The following is a 17,577-nucleotide window of genomic DNA, read 5'->3' on the forward strand; positions in this document are numbered from 1 at the left end:
TACCGGCCTATCCTTCACACGCTCAACAGCGTTGAATTCTTTAATAAAATCATGCACCTTTGATGCCGTTCCTCTCTTATTTCTCTTGCCCTTTCTATATAAATATTATACCTTTACAATTTAAATGTACCCCCAAACTATTCTCTTCTTTATTTCAATCTCATAATCAAAGATTACCACCCAGCAAAGGAAACAAAACAAAACCCATTCCTTGTTTTGCCTTGTCCTTGTCCTTGTTTTTAGCATTTGTTTATGGAGTGAAGAGTGAAAAACAAAAAGAAATAAAGATGGGTCGGATTCCATGTTGTGAGAAGGACAATGTGAAAAGAGGACAGTGGACACCTGAGGAAGACAACAAGCTCTCCTCCTACATCGCCCAACATGGCACCCGCAATTGGCGCCTCATCCCCAAGAATGCTGGTCTGTGTTATTTCCCCTTTCCTTGCGTGCCACGCAATGCAATTGTGTTTATACGTATTCTTTATATTGTTTTAGAAGTAAAAGGAATTTGGGATGGTGTTGACTTTCAGGTCTCCAAAGATGTGGGAAAAGCTGTCGCTTGCGATGGACTAATTACCTTCGGCCTGACCTTAAGCATGGCCAATTCTCCGATACCGAGGAGCAAACCATTGTTAAACTTCACTCTGTTGTTGGCAACCGGTAACACACTGTGAAACAATGACCTGCCTAGACCAGACCAGATAAAAGCCACCCTATTTCAACTTTTTTTTCCTGCTCTATTCATTCATATTTCGGTTTGGCTACTAACTGCGTCGAAAATGGCATCCTATTGCAGCTGGTCCTTGATTGCAGCTCAGTTACCTGGCCGGACTGACAATGACGTTAAAAATCATTGGAACACCAAGCTCAAGAAGAAACTTTCGGGCATGGGTATTGATCCAGTGACCCACAAGCCTTTCTCTCACCTCATGGCTGAGATAGCCACCACGCTGGCACCGCCACAAGTGGCTCATCTAGCGGAAGCGGCCCTCGGGTGTTTCAAGGATGAAATGCTCCACCTCCTCACTAAGAAACGCATCGATTTCCAGCTTCAAGGGAATAATACCACAGTTCCTCACGTGAGCAGCAAACAAGATGAGAAAGATGTTGAGATGATCAAACTGAATTTATCAAGGGCTATACAAGAACCAGACATGCTACCCATGAATAAGCCGTGGGAGTCTACTAGTATGAGAGCAACATCGGCTAATTTCAAAGGGGTTTGCGGTGTTTTCCCAGAATCCGTGAGCGGATATCATCAATACGGCACATCATCTTTTGCCAATGAAGGGGGCGGCTCAGGCTCGCCGTGGAGCCAGAGTATGTGTACGGGAAGCACATGCACCGCAGGGGAACAAGCGAGGCCACATGAGAAATTAAAGGACGAAAACGGGGAAGAATTCCAAGGTGGGAAAGAAATTAAGAATGCATCAAGCATATTCAATACAGACTGCGTCTTATGGGATATACCATCTGCTGATCTTATCAATCCTATTTATAGAGAAGCCTTTAACAACAAAGAATAAAAATGTAAGCAACAATTTCTATTACATGGCCAACAATAAACTTCTAGTGTGGGGGGGGGGACAAAAGGTTATATTTGGCAATGTAAATAAAACTCATTCTATAGTTCAACTATGATGAAACTTGCAACAAAATCATAAAACTGTCACTACTATTTTATAAATCATTGTATTTCTGCTAAATCTTCTCTCTCTGTGTCGAGGAAAGCAATCTAGATCAAGCAAAATATGATGACGAAGACGATGTATCTGCTAGAACCTGCAAACATAAAAGAGAAAATAGTCAAATAGAAGCTAAGCATTGTTTTTTTTCCAGCTTAATCGAAAATCCGTTATCATTCATTGCTGTATGCATATACCTCAAGTTGCTCTTCTGTAAAGGAATCCTTTTGAACATTCCATGTATCTGCATGAGTTCGCCGAAACTCTGCAACTGCTTTTGTCACTGTTGATTTTACAGGTGATGGCTCCCCACTGAAGAGAGCCAATAATGTGACGTGATCAGGTAACCAACTGCAAAAAGAACTTGTACATTAATAACATAGCAAGAAGAAAAAAAACTTCAGAAGCCTGAACAAATCAAAGTGTTGTTTTGAAAATTAACAAGCCTCAAACAATCTTATTTTCCTAGAGTCGCCAAGTTTCCTAAGGTCCCAGTTTAGATCCATAATTCCATATTATACAGACTGAACAAGCCATATTAAAATTTAAAATGCATGTCAAGGTACCTACCTACTTTCGTTAATATATTAAACAAACTAGATGCCTAATAATTTAACTTCAAAAGCTTTCCGCGGTGTCGTAAGTACCAAGGAAAGATGAGTTAATCAGCCATAGAAAATTTTACACTTTTGAGAACTCGTTTCTCCAGCATTTTCTTCATTTCTTCTCAAGTCATGGAAGATTCTGAAATACTTACTTTCTAGAAAAAATTATATTATCAAAATACCAAAAAAACTGTCCATTTATTTTTAGGCCAATAGAAGTGAAACCAAGCTTCTTTAAACAACATAAATATTTTTCTGACAAGTACCTAATAATACTTCCGAGACCATTGATACGGTTCTCGGTGAACTGATACATTCTACAAATGGTATGCAATTAAATGGAAATTACTAAAACTAAAAAGTATTTATTTGACTAACCAATGATATTTGTTAGGATGCTTAGTTTTAAAATTGCCCCTGGAGCAGTCATTGTGAAAACAAATAAAGCAATTGTAGTTCTTTTAACTGTTTCAAACTGAAACCCATGGATTTAGAAATAGCGCTTTAATTTTTTATCCCAGTAAAACTTCTGGTGATCTACATAATAATTCCTGAATTATTACTAACATTTGAACTATTAATCATATTTAAAATAGACCAACCTGGGCAGATCATATGGGACAGATAACACAGAAGCCGCCAAAGCAAGTACTACACTATGAACAGATGCCACGGAGTGTCCAGAATTTTTATTCCTGCATTCATAAGTTTATGATTAGATTTGCATAGATATCAACAGAAAACTGAAACCAGGACCTCCTTCACAGGTTAATGTGAATGCAAGTCTTTTATTTGTAAATAAGCTACTTAATTACGAGTTATGATTAAGATGCTAGTTAAGTTTTCCGGTATAGATGGTAACATACAAATTTTATAGCACTTGTAAATGACAGAATTCCAGACATCTGTCTCACCACTCACCATGTGTACCAGAATTCAGTCAACACCCATTCGTACGCCTACACCAAAGGTATTGTCCTCTTTGGGTACCCACAGGCCACAAGCCCCTCAAGGTATACTTCCTTAACAGTGCACCTCCCTCAGTTCGAACCAAGGACCTTTCCTTTTTTCTGAGTCATTTCGCCTACACAGACCAATTTACCCTCAAGGTGCACCGCTGGGTCTTGAGGGGCACTTTTGGATGCCCAAAGAAGACAATTACTTTAATGTAGGCATACATGGGTGACAACCAAATATCACTATGTACAGTGATGTCAGAGATGTCCGAAACCCAGTCAATTCATAAGCCTTATTAATTCAGCAAGCAACTTTTGGATGCCCCAAGAAGACTAACTTTAATGTAAGCATACATGGGGTGACAACCAAATATCACTATGTACAGTGATGTCAGAGATATGTCTGAAACCCAGTCAATACTTATTTATCAATACAGCAAGCAACTTCAATGCTCAGGATTTATGATTTGTGCATAGTTGTATTCTTATGAAGCACTGTAGGGCAAGCATCTGATAGTTTTTCTTTTGAACAGACTTAAACTGAGATTCATTATAGAAACTAAAGTTATCATCATTGCATTAGCAAGATTAGCATTAATTATTCTCTCATGCGTGAGGATAGAACTTAGAAAGAATCTCTAACCCCATTAAAACAAAAAAAGCCGCCTTTTGTTGGTGCTTTTCCTTCTTTTGATTTGCATTAATCAATTTAATTTTTTAGCATCTAAAAGAATTAGTTTCCATCAGACCATATAACTGACATATAAATACCTTGTCTTTCTACTTCGTTGAATGGTATTTGCCTCTATGTAAGCTCTTTCACGGAAATCTCTAGCTAAATCTTCATCCCCACCTTTCATTAGGCCAGCTAGCACTGCTGCAGCATGCTCTCTTACCTGAGAAAATGTAGCATTTCAGTTGAAAGTAATAATATCATGTTTCCTTCCCAAGGATCTTAATCCTCAAAGTGGGGCAAAGGACATATTGAACCAGGGTATCCCTTGTAAAACAATTATTGTGAAAGCACAAAGACTTCAAATTCTGTTATTTTGTACTTCATTCTGAGACCATAACTGATAACTTCTTATAGTTCATTCTCTTTATTGATAAAATGTCCCACGTCATAAAGTCTAATATTAACTGTCATAAAAGATATAGACAGGGAAAAAGAAAAGAACCCAACCTCCACTTGACTGTCTTGAAGGAGCCTCTCAACTGTTTTCCAGATTTTTTGTTTGTCTCCTTTTGAGAGAATGAATGTATGCCTGTAATAAAACACAACTGTAATTATGACACATACAGAAATTTTATCAACCTATATGCTTGAGGCGACTCCTGCCACTAGCCTTGCTAAAATAGGAAATTACCAACTCCTTAAAGAAGGAACACACCTGAACATAAAAGTTCGCAGATATGTTAGAGTTGCTGATCTAGTTCGCCAGTTAGGATCATTTGCAGAAGAAAGAATAACAGAAACAGCCTTCTGTAGATGAGGTTCTAAAACGATTCTCCATTTTAGCAATTCAAATGCTGCCTTCGCTAAAGTTGACAAATCTTTGTTTGACGTTTCCTTCAAAAGGCCAAAATATCTTAGATATAAAGTCGGGATGGCAAAAAATCAGACACTAGCAAATCAGCTAATCAAAAAGCCAAATTTCTAGAGAGATAAAGAGCTCCAATGAGGCAGCTCTATATCAATTTTCTCCAAAAATTCTGAGAGATGATGTATTCTAAATGAAGAAAGAAAACAAAGATATAGGCCTAGATATTAGAGATGCCATATCATAATTTATTTTTGCTGTGTCCTACAGATCACCAAAAATGTGCAGCGGCAAGTAAAACAAATTTGTGCACGGAGGAGGCTCAAGTAGAACAAAAAATCAGTATATGCTAGAAGTAAATAACTCCATTGAGATGGGGGATACAAGTTAAATGAAAGTTGCATATAACAACCAAAAATTACAAATCAGCAAGCCAATCAAGATTAAGAGTGTATTAAAATCATAAACCAAGGTATTTGCATCCAAATTCAAAGATGCAAAGCCATCAAAATGTTTAATGACGATTAAACCAAAATTACCACAGCTCACACAACAGATGCTTCTTAATGACGATCAAATAATTCGTTGTAAAAAAAGTAGAGCCCTTATAAATTGGAGAACTAAATAAAAGTTCAAACAAAATTTAAAAAGAAATAAAGTGAAAAAAATGCAATGACAGGAAGCCATACTGTAAATGCCATGAAATTTTCAACTGAATGAGGAATGATTAAATCCAGAATCCACCTCTAACGTAATGATACTTTTTCATTGATAATAATGAACCTTTTTCCTATCTCCATTTTTTGAAACAATATAGTCAAAGCCACAATTTTTTGGCAGGGAAAAAAATTGTTTTGACTACAATGTTTGAGAGAGAGAACAAGCACACTAAGTTGAATATAAACCACTCAAATTGATGCAGAGATACAACATATCCCACTTGAAAGAATTCAAAACAAATACCTAAAAGAATGTCTTTTACATACCTGCAAGGAAATTACAGGGTAAAGAAGCCCCACAATAACATCAAGCAAATATGAAGATCTTCCAGACTTCAAAGTTGAGATGATAAAATGAAATAACTGCCCATGTTACAAAGGAAAAGTGATCAAACCGAGATACAGAAAAGCAAAGAAAATAAAATTAAAAGTAAATTAAAAAAGAAGATAAATTATTACAGTTTCCATCCATTTGACATCATCCTGTGAATCACCATTCTGATGAGCATTTCTCATATTTTTATCTGTTGAGTTCTCTAAACCAACAGACAGGCTGGAATTCTGAACGTTAACAACTTCAGAAGCTCTTTCTGTCAGTAGTTGAACCCAGTTTTCCTGCTTAAGTGGGTTATTAGTTGCAGTCTTTCCCCTTTCATTTGAATGATCTTGTGAAGATGACACATGAAGCCGAATGTTAGAACACAGCACAGAAAGGGTAACCCCAATAGCTTCCCTTACCTGCCCAACACAAAATTTTATGAGATTTATTATAAGAGAAACATCTTGATAACATCCACATTCACATCCAGACTTTTAAGGTTATCCGTCCAACAACTCAGAGCAGATCTGGGGACAATATACATATATGTAGAGGGAGAGGGGGGCGGTAGATTAACACTAACTCACACCCACAATGATTTTAATGTGAAACTGACAAGTAGATGAGAGGCAAGCTTACTTGGGCTGACGAGTGGCACATATTACCTAGCAACTCATCCAGAAGTTTATTGTGCAATTCTATCTCAGACACAGGCATTTTTTGTGGGGATAGCTCTATAAGTGCAGCAGAAATAAAAGCATAGCGCTTTGCAACTACAGTTGTAGTTACATATGGAGGTAAAGGTGTCATCAAACAGTTCAAAATCTGTTGTCTCAGAAGGGGAACACGTGTTCCATGCTTTCCTTTCCCGGTAACTGCATAACGGATACAAGCAGCCCACTCAGGAATGGATTCAACAGATTGAGCTAGAATAATATGCTGCAACTGGACCATCATCCAGCTATCCCATTCCTCTAAAAGACCATTGACATCTGAATGCAACACTCCAGCAAATGCTTCGGCGGCAACACACTGCTTAGACCTCTCTTTGGAATTTACAAACTCCTCCAATGAGCTTTTCAAAGCCAATAAAACTGACATCCCACATTCTTGTATTAGCCGCTTAAATATACGGGCAAAGTTCGAGTAAAATGTATCACTTCCTAATAAAGAGATCCAACTAGGAGTACGTGGCCACGAAGCTGAAAAGTCGAAATAAAAACGGGTAATTGATTTGTCAGCTAAGCTCTGAAAGGAAGAATTTCCATGATTTCCTCTGGAAGAGCCACTATCAGTATCAGTTATTATATGGACATGAGACAAACTATTTAAGGTCTCATTAAAGAATCCCTCTTCCTGAAATATCTCCCGTAATGCTCCTTCAAGGGAAGATTTAGCATTTTCTTGTGAACTCGTAGAGAATATCGGTTGATCATCAGCTGATATCTTATGAGGTGAATCTTTTAATAGCATATTAAGAGCCGAAATTGCAAGTATTCTAGTCTGAGGAAGTTGACTCTTCAAGTTCTTTAGGAAGTGACCTAAGCAGGCAAAATTAAAAAATATATATATATAAAAACGTTTGAAAATTTCCTACTAAATTATTGGGACAAATATTGGCAGACAGTTAAAGAAAGAATCCATTGTGACAGAAAAAAACTCACCAGCAGTTTCAGAGAGGATTTTTGGTGAAACGTGTAGGTCACTGTGACAAACCATAGCCAACAATAGCAAAACTCTATTAGCCATCAGATTATACCTGGAACCAAAGAATAAAACACCAACAAAAAGAAGAAAAGAGACTTAGTCTGATATCACAACATATCAAGGTCTGGTAGAAACTAATTCTTAAAATTGTAAAATGAAAATAATGCACATGTGCAATTTATAACAAAAGTTGAAATGCACGGCAGTCCACATAAATGTCGGCAACTAATAAGAAAGAAGCAAGCAAGAACAGCATATCAATTGCACAAACAGTTATCCTTACCGCCAATGCAAACCTGTAGAATCAAAACTCATTGAACCAATTTGAGACACCAAATCTGCAAAATCTGGGGTATCTATATGATTGTCCATCGTCCTAAATATGCTTTTAGAAACACCAGAAAAGTGGATATTGTATTTGACAAAAAGCTGGAAGCATAAAGAAATTATAAGCAACAAATTTGACAGTGACCTCCAAAATATTACCACAGGACAAGACTATACCTCATTGATTGCTTTCTGGGCTTTCAGTGATTCATGATGGGAGCTGAAATTCGAGGAAAAAGCATAAAACCAATGACATTTAATATAACTTTATGAACAGTTTAAAGTAAATCTAGCAAAGAAATCTAGGTCACCTTAATAGAATAGCCAGGAGAAATGAGGAGAATGCTTTTGGATCCTGAAATAAAGAATGGTTATAAGCAAACTAGTATTTTAGAATATAACTAAGACCACTTTGTGCAGAATGATTACCATTGTCAAGTGCTTGAGAACTGTCTGTGTAGAAAGCACTGCACAAGAACCTAAAACGGCATGTTCAGGTGAATTAGGTTTCCTCAGATTCTCAGACAGAGAGAGTACACACTTCGAAATCAAAGATGGCCACCTCTTCATTATCTTCAACAGAGATTTTCCAGCAAGCCTATAACAACCAAGAAAGAGCAATTTCCAAGTAAGATCAAAAACATGTTTTGACAAGGATGTACTCTCCAAACAGCTTAAAATATGCAGAAGACTTACATGCGAACACTTTGATAGTTATGCAAAGAAAGATTTAAAAGATCATCCATCAACAGAATTACATGGTCTGGTGGAGAGAAATTTCCACTTGTGCGAAACAGATGATAAGACGATTGCGATGATCTCCAAGTGCTGTGCATATCTGCCTTGTCAATGAGAGCCCACCTAGGCCTGTAATGCAGAAATAGCTTTAGAATTTAGATGGCGTGGTCCTCTTTAGCATTGTACAAGTAATTGCCACAAGGAACATCAAGATAGAACACTGTACCTTCTCTTTCCTTTAGAATGTGAAGACACTACAAAATTTATTGGAGGCTCTATAATGGCAGCAGATTCCAACTTCCAAGCCTGCCTATGATTTGACCACTCGTCATATTCCAAACTTCCTATATTAAACAGGTTGGAAAATAAATTAATGTGAGAAAGATGATACAGGTCAGAAAGGGGGAAAACAGTTAAAGCAAATTATTGTTTACTATCGGTATCCCCCATAAGTTTAAAATATTCATTTCATCCATATGTACTGTCCATTACCGTAGTTTCCAAGAGCATCCATGATACGTATAATGAGAATCAATAAAATGCTGTCATCTGATTTTTCCTCTAGTAAGTATCTGTGCACGTAGCAAAAGCAGAAGATTCAGAAACTGTAGCTGCCTAGATTGTAAAGCTCAGAAACAAAGAAATTAGAACTATTACTTGCTGGCAGTGTGTATGACCTCAGCAGCCTTTTCTCGCAGTTGAGTGCTGCCAACCCTTGCACCTGTAGCTCCAGCTATTAGAAAAGAAGGATAACTGGAGTCTTGGATCATGCCATTCCTGGAAGGTGGACTGAAATCAGGCAAGCATGATAGTACACCTTGCAAGCAAGAGTCAATTCGTAGAAGAGTCACTTTCAAGTGCTCTTTCTCATTGCCTGCATGAAAAATTGCATGTATATGTCAAAAAGAAAAAAATATTCTATCATGTGAATTAATCCATGACTGTTGGAAAATAAATACTTCATGAACATCCCCAAAAATGAAATATGAAAAACATTAGCACCCTTCACCTTATGGGTTTTCCTGAATTTTTCAGATATCAGACTTCTACACTATTTAACAAGATTGTGTTTTACCTGGATCAGAATGTATCTTAGTTTGGCATATTCTTAAAAGATCATCTAAGGCCGATTGAAAATGGAGAGTCAAAAGTTCATTAGCAAACTGAACTTCTTCATCACTTGGAACATGCCACTTAGGTCCCTTCAGTTCTCCATCAGAATAATCTTTTGCGCTGATCCATTCCTCTAATGCAGCAGCAGCAGGGTGAATGAAGGTGCACCTAAAAGCCAGAATCTCCTTTATTTTGTTCTAAGGCAAGTTGAAAAACTAAAAAGAATATTCATAATAATTTGACCATATGAAATGAATTTAGAATACTTGTACTGATCCGTAGGATAATAAAGGACCAGACTTCCAAGCAGGGAGCGAAGAAGATGATCACCAGCCCCGTTAACCTGTTTTTAGAAACAAGTCAGTCAAAAGAAAAATACAATGTAAAAAAAAATAGTGAAGCAAAACAAGATATTTCCATAAAACATCTAATTCGAAGAGCGGGTAACCTTCCAAGATGGGGAGTCAAATGCAGAAACAATCACTTCCTTGAATTGATCCTTATAACGGAGAAGTGCAGAGCCTCCGTAACTGATGGCAACTGATAATATTTTTAATTGATAATCAATTGCCGTTTCAAGAGCTGGAGAAAGGGTGGGTTTAGCCTACAAAGGAAAATATATATCAACTTCCACCACAAAAATATGGAAGAGCAAATAAGCTACCAAGAACACCATTGACGAGGGAGAAAGAGAGAAAAAAACACCTTGGTTGAAGCCGAGGGATCCAGAGTTCCTCTTCCTCCAAATCCTGTAGCAGGAGTTCCATTCAAAGAGGATAAAACAGATGATAAAATTGGTTCTACAAGGTGAACAACTGCCTCTTCTGGATTTGAATGAACACATGCACAACAAAGTAGTCCAACCTCTGCAATTGCTCCGGGAAGAATATTTGTACGAACAAACTTGGAGATTTTTTTTAAAGCCTATTTCAATTATAAGTACAAGTTAACAGGAACAAATTCCAGAAAAGAAAAATACATGACCTTATGATTTGAACCAAAAGAAGGAACCTGATTATATAATTGTTTTGAAAGTCTCCCGAGTAAGATTTCAAGCATGCAATAGTAGTATGGACCATCTTCAACTAGAAAAGTTCCTGATGTTGCTGATGAATGAAGGCCTTCATTCCTGAAAAAACAGAAACAAATGATTCCAAAATAATTGAACTAAACATTGTCAACAAATTAGCACCCATCACTTACAGAACACTGCTAGGTTCCAGATGTAGAAGTAATGAAAATAGGCGGCAAAAGAATTCATCTAGCCATTCAGAAAAGCGAATCATGGGCATGAAGGAGAGCTCGTCCATATTATCATCCAGCATAGCCATCTAAAATTACAAGTGGATTAGAGGGAATAAAACCAAAAAATAATTAAAAGAACAAGTCTCTGAAAGAGATTAAACATGAGCCAATTTACTGCAAGAATTAGGGGCTTGAAGCTTACATTGGAAAAGATGGAGCCTATTAGTTGCATAGTTGCTAAGGTTTTAGGAGGATCGTTGGCATCCATACCAAGTAGGGCATTTGATAATGAAATCACGAGAAGAGCAATGAATGTATCATCACCACCTTCAAGATCAACCGACTTAACTGAACTACTTGATAGGGATGTGAAAAAAAGAGGACGCCCAGCAAATGCTACCGACATCACAGCAGTTTTCAGTTGGTGTGTGGCAGTCATCTAATAGACAAAACGTTGACAAAAGAAGTTAACACAAGTAAAGAAGCATACATTTAAAAGCTACGAGAACTGAGTTATATAAGTCGGACCAATGTACTATTAAGATTAAAACATATCGAACAATAAATGAGCCAACAAAAAAGTTTTAACAACACTATTGCACAAAAAATGCATATGACATTACTAACCGTCTCCAAAGCCATATGGAATCGAGAAGCCAAAAATGGAAGAACCAGAGAGGGCTCCATATAGGATAAGATCGATGTTGCCGTAGCAACAGTCTCAGAAAGATGTTCATTTTTGCTATACTGACCACGATCAATTAACCTCAGCAGTACATTGACAAATGCAGTCCTTTCTGATTTTCCTAAGGAAAGCTCAACCTGAATATTATTATCCACGTTCCTGAAATCAAAGCATATAAGTGGAAAGCATTCCAAATAAAAATCGCATACACAATTTTTTCAGAAAATTCTTACTGCTGCTCATGCTGTAAGCGCTTTTGGAATGTAATCACCAAATAGATCAAAAATCGCTCCAATGAATATGTCCACCTACCACCATTAGACGGATGATAATATCTACAAAGAAAACAAGAAAAAAAATGAGGATTAACAGATAGAACCAGTTGAGTAGAACATATAACTTAAAACAGAACTAAAGCATATAAAAATTGTGGTAAACTAACTGTTCCAAAAGGTTGACCAATTTCTCAAAGTGCTCTTGTGCCACACTACTAGGTTTTAATAGATACACCTGAAAAATTATGTGCCAAATTAAGTATAAAAAACTACAACAGGAACCATAAATGAGCATCGATTCAAAATTCCTGAATACACGAGCCATGGTTTTTTCATCTTACAACTGATTTTGCAATGGCCTTTGCAGGAGTGACTGTCTTATTGGAGAACAAGAACCTAGTATTTCTGGGTACATCCACAGAAAAAGGATAAGATCCACTTCCACTTGCCACAGGAACCTGGAACAGCCAGAGAGGGCATGAGAAATTTAACATATAAAAATTAAGAATAGTCTGAATATCAACAAAGCTGATAGAAACTGAAATAGACAATCAACTCCAAGAGAGCCAAAAAGCCAACGGGAAAGAAGAATTGAGAAAAAGAAGGGGCGGAATAACAACAACAAAGCTGATTGAAACTGAAACTTGCAATCAAATCCAAGAGAACCAAAAAGCTAGCAGGAAAGAAGAATTGAGATAAAGAAGGGACAAAAGATTACTTGCATAAGCAAGGAAAAGCATATTGAAGCCTTTATTATATAAGGCTAAGATAGCTTCAGTTTTAAAAATTTGTCTACGATAAATAGTTCCCAAAGAAAGAATTTCTGTATCGCTCTTCAGCAAGGGTGCATGTATCTAGGAGTTTAAGCAACTGCAACTATTTGAATATGATCATTTCTTTCAAGCCAACAATAATAAGGATCAATCACTCGAAATATACACTCACCTCAAACATGTTCAAAAATCTAGTAAATAGTGTTGGTAAGAAACGTTCCCAGTTGATAAATTTGCAATTCTTCACTACACGAGCCACAATAGCAGTCCATTGACTGTTCCAGAATTGACAATTTGGGATTGAGTCCCAGAGTTCCATACACTCTCTAATCCAATTTCTGCCATGTCAAAAAATTGGAAATTAGTTTTCTCAAGGTACCCGGGTGAAAACAACATACGACAGCTCCCAAATAAATGTTTTCCTTACTCTGAGAAGAAATCTTGATTTTCTGCATTTGTAGGAAGGAAGAGTCTCACAAATCCAGCTCCTTCAAAGGTTGCATTGTGCCATGGATTTTCCAAAAGAGATCTGAGAATATTTTTTTTTAAGAAAAATGAGAATTGGAAACTCATTGGAGCAATTAAAAAATCTCAGCAACAATTACATAGAAGATAATTGTATTTCACAAGGTACTGGAAAAACCAAACCTAGAGTTCTTGTGAGAACCATGAATACTAAATGAAGAGACCAATAAGGTCCCAATACAAAGACTGTAGCAACCACTTTGATTTCTTATTGGCTAGCCAATTTTTAGCGTAAGAATAGTATTATAGAGGATTCAAAATTTTGATACTGCGAACAGAGGAACTCCATTGACAAAAATGAAAACATTGTTACTGACTTCATTTCCATTCCAATAAACAGTAAAACAAAACGATTCGTGCATGTCTAAAACTAGTGAATTTGTGAAATCCTTAGTGTGATAGCTAAGGTAGTTGATGTAGACTTGGTTTAGAAATTGAACCACTCTAAAATTGATTGTGCCAATCTTTCATTCTTTGCAAAAACTTCCACCAATTTTTAATAGCCAATTCACTCCCCTCTTGGCCACATTCATTGATAGATTGACTCAACAGAAACATATGAAACAACAACTAATTTTCTTAAGACAGATTGACATCAATTTACAAAACAAAAAACACAGAAGTATATGGAGAACCAAAACGTGGCTAAAACTAATTGAGAAAACCTCAGATAACTTGCCTAAACTCTAACCAAATTTCAAAAGCAGAACCAGCTGGAAAAAACCGCCGGCATGATCGAACAAGGGAAGTAACCATCTCAAAATGCCGCTGTCTCAATCTCCATCCCTCTGGACCTGTATTCCTGAAAAATATACGTAATCAAAGGACAAGCAGCATATAGAAAATTGAATTGAACGCATAATTCCATCATATTAACCTATTGAGTGACTTTAAGTAGTGAAGAAAGGATACAGTATAGACTGAAATTTAAATGGGGATGATTTATTGAGGAAAATAAGCTTTTGTTAACCAGAAATCTACCAATAATTTGGATTAAAAAAATACAAAGGTTGTGTACTATATGCACATGTCGAATAACTAACCTTGTGAAATGTGTATGAATAAGAGTATCATACAAAGGACGCCACGAAACTTTCAAGGACAACTTCTTTCGATACTTATTAAGCAATCTGACTAAGATGTTTCCCCATCTAACCTAAGATGTTACAAGGAGCAATCAATTAAAAAGAGGAAAGATTGATAGAACTAATAAAAAGATCATTTTTTCTAGTATTCAATACTACCTGCACATATAGCTTGCTCTGCGATTTGTGGAATAATTCTAAGCCAATGTCAATAACTGAAACTACATCTTCCAAAGATATATCACTTTTGGCCTTTATAAAACTGCAAAGAAATAACTACTAAGTCAGATTCGACACCCTGTAATTCACCTTTCTCTCGAGGTGTGGTGCACAACACATAGTACACTAAAATCCTTTTTGCTGAAAGTGATCTGATGCACTCATAACTGACTATGACTTATCATGGACTTAAAAAAGGGAACAAGCACAACCGTGCCATAAACAAGAGATAAATACAAAAAAAAACATTTATGAAAAAAGTTTATTCGGTCAAGACACAATGCATGCAAGTTATACTCTCTTCTTCTGCCATCTAGAGACAACCAGGGAAAGATGAAGAAGTCTACACTTGCATAAATTCAGAATCATAGTACTGAATCTATAGTAGACAAGAATAATAATCATAGAGACACCATTTAGCACATGACAAAAAGACAGATTACTTTTTTTTTTAAAAAAATTGAAGCAGAATAAGTACTTAACCATTAATTGCGTGTAAAGAACGGTAGCAGCTCGTCTATATATACCAATAAAAACAGGCAGTCCATGTCACCAACTACTCACAGCAACTATATTTTGACACATATAATCAAGGTGCAAGTAAGCATTAAACTAAATATTTACATAAGCTTGAATACATTATAGACACTCGTAAGAAGTTTTTAGTTAGAGGGGAAGTACTTCATGAATTATGTATAGCAAATATAGATCAGTCCAACTAAGAATAAGAATGAAAAAGTTCATCCAGTAAGGCAGTAACAGCTTTGAACATCTCCTTATGGCACCTAGAAGTTCATACATGTAATTCCTGAATACCTTAAAAATAAATAGCACTATCAAGACTAAATTTTGAAACACATACTACGTAGGTGAATGAGTGAAATAAAAAAAAACTGTTGAAGAAAATAAATTTCGTAAGAAAAAAGGTTGATGAAAGAACAGTTACCTAACTATAGGAATGAACTATTTTTGCAATTGTATGCATTATAGTTTATCAAATAACGGTAATTCAAAAGTAGCTAAATCCTCATTTATACTTTTATATGTCACATTTACATATTTAGTATGATTTAGTTTTTTTTTCCTTTTTCCCTTAACCAACTAAGTTGGTGTCACTTCACTTGTGAGAGCAACTCAACCAAGCTTTATTGATAGCATAGATGCTCAAGCATCGGTGTCTGTACTGCACAATGCCATTTTTTGTAGTGAACACCAAAGTCTCTTATGTTGATAGGACAGACATGCAAGGGAATATGTCCAAATTAACATCCAACAAATTCAGCATACATAGTCATATGACATGCCCTATGCTCCAAAAAAGGAGACAAATCACAGAAATAAAAAGAGATCCTGAAGTTTAAAAGTGGTGACGCTGTACATCCTATTCAGACATGTCTTTTGGAAGGAGATTACTTGTGACAACACTTGACTGTCAGATTACTCTCTACACTCTATTCTGATCAGAGGCAACAAGAAGACTATGTATCTGCTAGCAAGTACGTATGATGGAGTTAAACAAAATTGACTGTGAAGGAAGAGCTTAGTCTATAATTGATTTCATGTTTTCCATGTGCAATGCCAGCCATCTTGGTTGCATTCGAGATGGTTCCAACTGCACAAGTGATTGTAAACCTTCTCAATTAGGGTAAGGGATTATAGGACCCGTAACTAAAGTAACACCATCCCTACCCAACTCTGAATACCAAAAGTTCTAGATTGAAGGCGTCAACAACAACAAAAAATCAAAGTTGCAATCACCACATAGCTCTTCAAGATTGAATGCCAGCATAAACTAACGGTAAGCATCTTCCTCCAACCTACCTGTTTTAGATCCCTTACTCTTCACCTCAATAAGAACTCAATGATCAGTCAAAATCCCATAAAAAATAACTTAACTAACTATATTGGGTAATCTAAATTTTTAGGAAAAAAGAAAAGATGCCCTTGGAGTCATTACTGAATATAAATTCAACCAAGACTAAAATCGAAACTGACAAACAAGTAGCCAACTGATACTCTTCGGAAATCAAATCTCGACATAAAAAATTAATGCAAAAGGAAAGACAAGGCATGCGAGAAGAAAGAGAGAAGGAGGAATTAGAAGGTTACAGGTCGATAACAGAGATCCATTTGATAGTGGGTTGAACGGAATCCGGGTCATCGGGTCGATAAATATCCTTGAGAGAAGCAACGACACGAGAGAAAGATTCCTTCTCCTTCTTAGTCTCTTCAGCAACGGGTGGGGGCAGCCACGCATTATAGAGATGCATATCTGAATCCTCAAGTGTGAAGCCAATACTAGAGCTGAAATAATTTGTTTTTTTTTCTGGGGCTTTTTTTTTTTGGTTTGGGAAAACTAAGAATTCTGATCCAAACAAAAGAAAAGAAGGAAATGAATAAAAATGGGAAGCTTTGGAAGAGATTATATTTAGAGGTGATGGGTTGGTTTGTGTATTTATAACCCTTTTCCTTGTTTGAAAAGAAATTGATTTTTGTTTTATTTCTTGGGGAAGGGGAAGGGAGAGGGGGCTGACGAATGAGAACGACGACGATGATTATGGTTTTCCGTTTAATTTTCTATTTTGACTTTCAACCTTTTTTTCTTTTAGGAAAACTATACATTTTTATAACTTAAATTGTTATTTACTATTTAAATTTTATTTTTTTAAAATCATATATAACATTTACTTTAAATTTTATTTTAGTATTCTATCATTAAAAATTTTACGATGATATTGACGTATCACCATAAGATAATGTCAAATCATCATTTAGAAGAAAAAAAAATACTCCTTTCATCCCATAATTTGTGTCTCGTATTGATTATACATATAGTTTTAGGAGATATATTTAATCAAGAGAAATGATAAAATTATCCTTAAAAAGTAATTGATAGATTTATTTTTTATAGGTATAAAAGAATAGGACATACAAAGGTAAAAAAGAAAATATAAGTGTTGTTGTTTGTTGACTTTTTTTAATAGTACATTTTGAATATCATAATTTTAAAAATTAAAAGAAACGTATTTAATAGGATGGATAGAGTAAAAAAAAAGTCAC

At 36.0% G+C, this 17,577-nt stretch overlaps 2 protein-coding genes across 3 annotated transcripts; one reads left to right on the top strand and one right to left on the bottom strand.

Annotated features, from left to right (window-relative positions):
* The first annotated feature begins 216 nt into the window (after positions 1 to 216).
* LOC120202136 (transcription factor MYB80-like) lies at positions 217 to 1,562 on the top strand. The gene is made up of 3 exons (XM_039202618.1): positions 217 to 420; positions 531 to 660; positions 797 to 1,562. The coding sequence occupies exons 1-3, from the start codon at positions 288 to 290 to the stop codon at positions 1,524 to 1,526; spliced, it is 993 nt and encodes a 330-aa protein (XP_039058549.1). The 5' UTR covers positions 217 to 287; the 3' UTR covers positions 1,527 to 1,562.
* LOC120202135 (proteasome activator subunit 4-like) lies at positions 1,408 to 16,900 on the bottom strand. Of its 2 annotated transcripts, XM_039202616.1 has the most exons (35): positions 16,627 to 16,894; positions 14,458 to 14,560; positions 14,257 to 14,369; positions 13,893 to 14,015; positions 13,116 to 13,217; positions 12,861 to 13,026; positions 12,257 to 12,373; positions 12,083 to 12,150; positions 11,874 to 11,975; positions 11,583 to 11,799; positions 11,158 to 11,394; positions 10,914 to 11,041; positions 10,722 to 10,839; positions 10,416 to 10,634; positions 10,159 to 10,314; positions 9,977 to 10,053; positions 9,673 to 9,878; positions 9,255 to 9,471; positions 9,090 to 9,169; positions 8,824 to 8,941; positions 8,556 to 8,726; positions 8,289 to 8,457; positions 8,171 to 8,214; positions 8,037 to 8,079; positions 7,816 to 7,961; positions 7,490 to 7,584; positions 6,465 to 7,366; positions 5,966 to 6,244; positions 5,774 to 5,869; positions 4,638 to 4,816; positions 4,430 to 4,511; positions 4,018 to 4,142; positions 2,893 to 2,985; positions 1,883 to 2,036; positions 1,408 to 1,782 (listed from the first exon to the last, which is right to left on the bottom strand). In XM_039202616.1, the coding sequence occupies exons 1-35, from the start codon at positions 16,785 to 16,787 to the stop codon at positions 1,741 to 1,743; spliced, it is 5,448 nt and encodes a 1,815-aa protein (XP_039058547.1). In that variant the 5' UTR covers positions 16,788 to 16,894; the 3' UTR covers positions 1,408 to 1,740. The 2 variants fall into 2 exon arrangements, with proteins under 2 accessions (XP_039058547.1, XP_039058548.1); XM_039202617.1 differs by lacking the exons at positions 1,408 to 1,782; positions 1,883 to 2,036; positions 2,893 to 2,985; positions 4,018 to 4,142; positions 4,430 to 4,511 and having other exon boundaries at positions 4,639 to 4,835; positions 16,627 to 16,900.
* Positions 16,901 to 17,577: the final 677 nt, after the last annotated feature.

Source organism: Hibiscus syriacus, unplaced genomic scaffold, assembly GCF_006381635.1.
Source record: "Hibiscus syriacus cultivar Baekdansim isolate YM2019G1 unplaced genomic scaffold, ASM638163v2 tig00008256_pilon, whole genome shotgun sequence".
Taxonomy (NCBI): Eukaryota; Viridiplantae; Streptophyta; class Magnoliopsida; order Malvales; family Malvaceae; genus Hibiscus; species Hibiscus syriacus.

Excerpts from the sequence above, each read along its gene's own strand:
- LOC120202136 (XM_039202618.1), top strand. The coding sequence starts at position 288 with ATGGGTCGGATTCCATGTTGTGAGAAGGACAATGTGAAAAGAGGACAG. Across the intron at positions 421-530 it reads CCTCATCCCCAAGAATGCTG|GTCTCCAAAGATGTGGGAAA; the intron begins GTCTGTGTTATT and ends GTTGACTTTCAG. Across the intron at positions 661-796 it reads CACTCTGTTGTTGGCAACCG|CTGGTCCTTGATTGCAGCTC; the intron begins GTAACACACTGT and ends ATCCTATTGCAG.
- LOC120202135 (XM_039202616.1), bottom strand. The coding sequence starts at position 16,787 with ATGCATCTCTATAATGCGTGGCTGCCCCCACCCGTTGCTGAAGAGACT. Across the intron at positions 12,374-12,860 it reads GATTTTTGAACATGTTTGAG|GTTCCTGTGGCAAGTGGAAG; the intron begins GTGAGTGTATAT and ends TGGCTGTTCCAG. Across the intron at positions 2,986-4,017 it reads CAACGAAGTAGAAAGACAAG|GAATAAAAATTCTGGACACT; the intron begins GTATTTATATGT and ends TTATGAATGCAG.